General features: G+C 39.3%; 1 protein-coding gene across 8 annotated transcripts in view; it reads right to left on the bottom strand.

Annotated features, from left to right (window-relative positions):
• Window positions 1-5,000, bottom strand: part of LOC127429242 (transcription factor 4-like) — a 213,726-nt gene that overhangs the window by 90,796 nt on the left and 117,930 nt on the right. For 7 of the 8 annotated variants that reach the window (XM_051678159.1, XM_051678156.1, XM_051678160.1 and 4 more), the window contains 2 exons: window positions 1,145-1,274; window positions 505-554 (listed from right to left, as the gene is read on the bottom strand). In XM_051678159.1, coding sequence (XP_051534119.1) covers window positions 505-554; window positions 1,145-1,274 — 180 coding nt within the window. Of the gene's footprint in view, window positions 1-504; window positions 555-1,144; window positions 1,275-1,749; window positions 1,937-5,000 lie in introns of those variants that run through there. The other variant, XM_051678162.1, reaches the window with a different exon arrangement.

The following is a 5,000-nucleotide window of genomic DNA, read 5'->3' on the forward strand; positions in this document are numbered from 1 at the left end:
AGCGAGACCTGCGCGAGAATCCTCTGCTATCATCTTAACAAGCGCGGCGGAAGACAAATTGCCTGCCGTGTTTAAAAACTGCCCCATCAGGATGCTATTATGAACTCTTTTCCCTCTTAAAGAACTAGTGCACAATACTGTCAAGGCGACTCGGGCGTCCCGCAGGGAGTCTGTTCCACCACAGAGCCGCGGCCGTACACTGCAGCATCATTAGCGTCGCATTAAATGGCCCGTCCGCTACACAGGCCCTCAAACGCCACACAATACACACTCACATGCTATTGTATGAGTCTGCGGTCTTGCTGTTTTTTGACTGGAGTTAATGTCTGAATATCCGCTTAAAGGGATCAATTTTGAAAAATGCCCCCAGTTTTTGTGTAACACTAATAGACAGATGTGGGCGAATGAAAATTTGTGGGTAAAACGCAGGCCGACAGTCTTTCAGTCACAGGTGTGATTAATGTTTCGTACACACGGCACGTTTACAAAATAAATTGGACTTACTGAGGACGGCAAACCAGGAGGAACTTTCCGAACTTTTTTCGTTTGGACTTCTGGAAAAAAGACAGAGAGACAAGAACATATTGAATGTGTTTAAGACTGTAAAACAACACAACGAGGACACGGTTGTCGCATCAAAATGTCACAATGAGCGTGAGAAACTGTTCAAAAGTTTGATAAAATGTGAAAAACGGTGCCGAGTTTCTAAAAGAAATAAAAGCAGGAGAATTTTGCCCTCAAAGTCGACACTTCCTCAAGGTTGGCACCTCAAGGCCTGACGTTTGTCCTATTGTTGCGTTTCATTTTGTGAACAACACAAATAAAGGTTGTATTTTTAAAGGTCTTTGAACACAGAAAAAAAGGGGGCATAAAATCAATAATCACTATGAGCTCTTTTGACAGAAAAGATTAAAAAATAACAAAAGAAAGATCTGCGTTCTTGGTGCTCGTGACATGATTTGGACATCCATCTGAGCAAAACGGCATTAAAAGACAAAACAAACACAATGATTTCAACATTGAAGCAAAAGAAGAACACATTTGTATGGTTTTCTGTAAAGAAATCAAATGTTCAGCAACAGATTGCAGCGAACAGAAGAAGGTTTGATGATGATGATGATGATGATGATGATGAAAGACTCACCCATGGAGTCACTGTGCAAGGGTCGTCGCCGCGGGTTTCCTGCGTAATGCTGGTAATACTGCGAGCCCAGTTTGGTGGGCGACACGGTCTCAGGACTGACCATCCCCACCTCACCTCCCATGAGACTAGACTGCACACAAAAAAACAAGACAAAACGCATTAACACACATTGCGACAGCACGCTTAAATTCAATAAAGACGGCACACATTCCTGAAGTAAAACGCAACCAAGATGTCAAGAGAACACAACTATTATAAACATGTTCTTTGTTTGTCAAGATGCCCCAAAAGACACAAAGTGCCTAAAAAAACAAACAATTCTAAAAGAAAAAAAGTTCTGAATGTTCTGGGTTATACAAGCATAACAGAGAGGAAATCATCAAACCAAAACTGATATAAATATTAAATATTTTCTTTTATAACTTATTTTAATTTACACTTATAACAAAAAAATTTTGTGACAGTGATGCTGTTGTTTTAAAGTACACAATTAAAATCTAAAAGGCCTTTAATTAGGATTAAAAAACAATTTTACCTTCATTATTAAAGTCATACATTTTCTCCAGAAATCTATTCTTGTAAGCGTGTCGCACAGCAACACTTACCCTGAACAAACTCTTCTTGTCATTACACTGATCTCTGCTTAAATTGTTCTGCTAACCACGGCGAGTTAACGAGAGCGCGCTCGCTCCAATTCTACGTGAGAAAGCTATTTGAAAGGAGAGAGGCGAACTGGTGGATATTTTGTCCCGTTGGGAGCGCGTTCAGTAGTGTGATCTGGGAAAGACTGCGAGCCCCGGGTGCGAGATGTAATGTAAACTTCCTTCCCAACTTTTTCAGGGACACTCGGGGGGTAACGTCCCGGGCCGGGGCTCATTAGACGCCATGATGAAGTAGGGAGAATGTTTGTGCTGCTCTGAATTCAGATGACTGTCGCTCTCACAACAGATTTAGCAATGCTTGACTAGAGTCGCATTCACATGCAAAACAATCTAAATAGGCCAATTACGCCGCGGCCCCTGGTCGCAGGCCTCCCCGCGGAGGAGAGCGCGGTCTGCCGCCTTTCACAGGCTAAAACAAAAGAGTGCTTGTCTTAAATAAGTCACCCCCTCTTCCAGTTAAGGAGGTTTTTCTTGGGACTGGGGGGGAACTGGGATGCTAAAACAAAAGTGTCTCATTTTCTCCAGGACGGACTGTTTCTCCCATGCGCGCTGTTGCCCGGCAACTATGAGCTGCAGGGAAAAAAAGCCCGGCCCGGCGTGTTCCACATGTCGAGTCTCATGCCCAGTTTCAGAGCGGGCTGGCACGGGTACCCAGCTGGCATCCAGAGGAAATATTAACAAAGATAAATGACACACACCTGAAGACGCCCGTGAAGGATTACCGGGCTGCATTAATAACAGCAGGAGCATGCTTGCATGGGCACCAAATGATGATTGCGAGAAATGGAGAAGACATTAATGTAATTGCAAGAGTGCAACAAACAAAAATAAATGACAATGGAGAAGAAAGTGTGAGAGCGAGAGACCCATGGAAAGAATAACTGATGAGATCTCTTCAGTATCTCAAATTATTTCTCAAACTGCAATGATATTAAATGGAGATCAAATCTTTCACTGAAGTCTCCTGCTTCTCAGATGTGTCTCCTGAAAATAATGCTCCTGAAATTTCATTTGTCTAATTTTATTTGGAATTATCTAAGGAATTTTAGGCGAAACATCTGAGACAAAATAGATGCAATGAAACATAACTGAGACCAGCAATGAGATCAAATTGAGAACAAAAGGAGACTTTTCTGCTCTTCTGAAAAGACTTTTCTCTTCTGCTGAAGTCTCCTGCTTCTCAGATGTGTCTCCTGAAAAAAAAAAAAAACTCCTGAAATTTCATATATTTATCTAAGGAATTTTAGGTGAAACATCTGAGATAAAAACAGATGCAATGGAACCAACTGAGAACAGCAATGAGATAAATCTGAGACCAAATGGAGACTTTTTTTGAAGTCTCCTGCTTCTCAGATGTTTCTTCCGGGAATAAGACTCCAGTAATCTCATTTTTCATCTACTTTTATTTTTGTTTATCTAATTATTTGGCTATTTGTATTTCTCCTAAGGAATTTTAGAAGAAGAAGCATCTGAGACAATATCGATACTTCAATGAAACATTACTGAGAACTCAATTAAGTCTCCAGAGCTATCAAAGAGCCACCTCTGAGCAATGGCAATTTCCTTTAGAATAAGACGGCCCATACGAAAGAAAAAACACAAATGAGACCTTTTTAACATCTCAACTGTTTCTCCTAGACTGCAATGAGATAAAACTGAGACCAAATCGAGACTTCTGCTGAAGTCTCCTGCTTCTCAGATGTGTCTCCTGAAAAATAAAAATCCTGAAATTTAATATATTTGTCTAAGGAATTTTAGGTGAAACATCTGAGAAAAAAATAGATGCAATGGAACCAACTGAGAACAGCAATGAGATAAATTTGAGACCAAATGGAGACTTTTTCTGAAGTCTCCTGCTTCTCAGATGTTTCTTCCGAGAATAAGACTCCAGTAATCTCATTTTTCATCTACTTTTATTTTTGTTTATCTCATTATTTGGCTATTTGTATTTCTCCTAAGGAATTTTAGAAGAAGCATCTGAGACAATATCGATACTTCAATGAAACATTACTGAGAACTCAATTAAGTCTCCGGATCTATCAAAGAGCCACCTCTGAGCAATGGCATTTTCCTTTAGAATAAGATGGCCCATACGAAAGAAAAAACACAAATGAGACCTTTTTAACATCTCAACTGTTTCTCCTAGACTGCAATGAGATAAAACTGAGACCAAATCGAGACTTCTGCTGAAGTCTCCTGCTTCTCAGATGTGTCTCCTGAAAAAAAAAAAAACTCCTGAAATTTCATATATTTATCTAAGGAATTTTAGGTGAAACATCTGAGATAAAAACAGATGCAATGGAACCAACTGAGAACAGCAATGAGATAAATCTGAGACCAAATGGAGACTTTTTTTGAAGTCTCCTGCTTCTCAGATGTTTCTTCCAGGAATAAGACTCCAGTAATCTCATTTTTCATCTACTTTTATTTTTGTTTATCTCATTATTTGGCTATTTGTATTTCTCCTAAGGAATTTTAGAAGAAGAAGCATCTGAGACAATATCGATACTTCAATGAAACATTACTGAGAACTCAATTAAGTCTCCGGATCTATCAAAGAGCCATCTCTTGAGCAATGGCATTTTCCTTTAGAATAAGACGGCCCATACGAAAGAAAAAACTCAGATGAGATCTTTTTAACATCTCAACTGTTTCTCCTAGACTGCAATGAGATAAAACTGAGACCAAATCGAGACTGTTACCGAAGTCTCCTGCTTCTCAGATGTGTCTCCTGAAAAAAAACTCCTGAAATTTCATATATTTATCTAAGGAATTTTAGGTGAAACATCTGAGAAAAAAATAGATGCAATGGAACCAACTGAGAACAGCACTGAGATAAATTTGAGACCAAATGGAGACTTCTTCTTAAGTCTCATGCTTCTCAGATGTTTCTTCCGGGAATAAGACTCCAGTAATCTCATTTTTCATCTACTTTTATTTTTGTTTATCTCATTATTTGGCTATTTGTATTTCTCCTAAGGTATTTTAGAAGAAGAAGCATCTGAGACAATATCGATACTTCAATGAAACATTACTGAGAACTCAATGAAGTCTCCAGAGCTATCAAAGAGCCACCTCTGAGCAATGGCATTTTCCTCTAGAATAAGACGGCCCATACGAAAGAAAAAACACAAATGAGACCTTTTTAACATCTCAACTGTTTCTCCTAGACTGCAATGATATCAAACTGAGAC

Source organism: Myxocyprinus asiaticus, chromosome 38 (assembly GCF_019703515.2).
Source record: "Myxocyprinus asiaticus isolate MX2 ecotype Aquarium Trade chromosome 38, UBuf_Myxa_2, whole genome shotgun sequence".
Lineage (NCBI taxonomy): Eukaryota > Metazoa > Chordata > Actinopteri > Cypriniformes > Catostomidae > Myxocyprinus > Myxocyprinus asiaticus.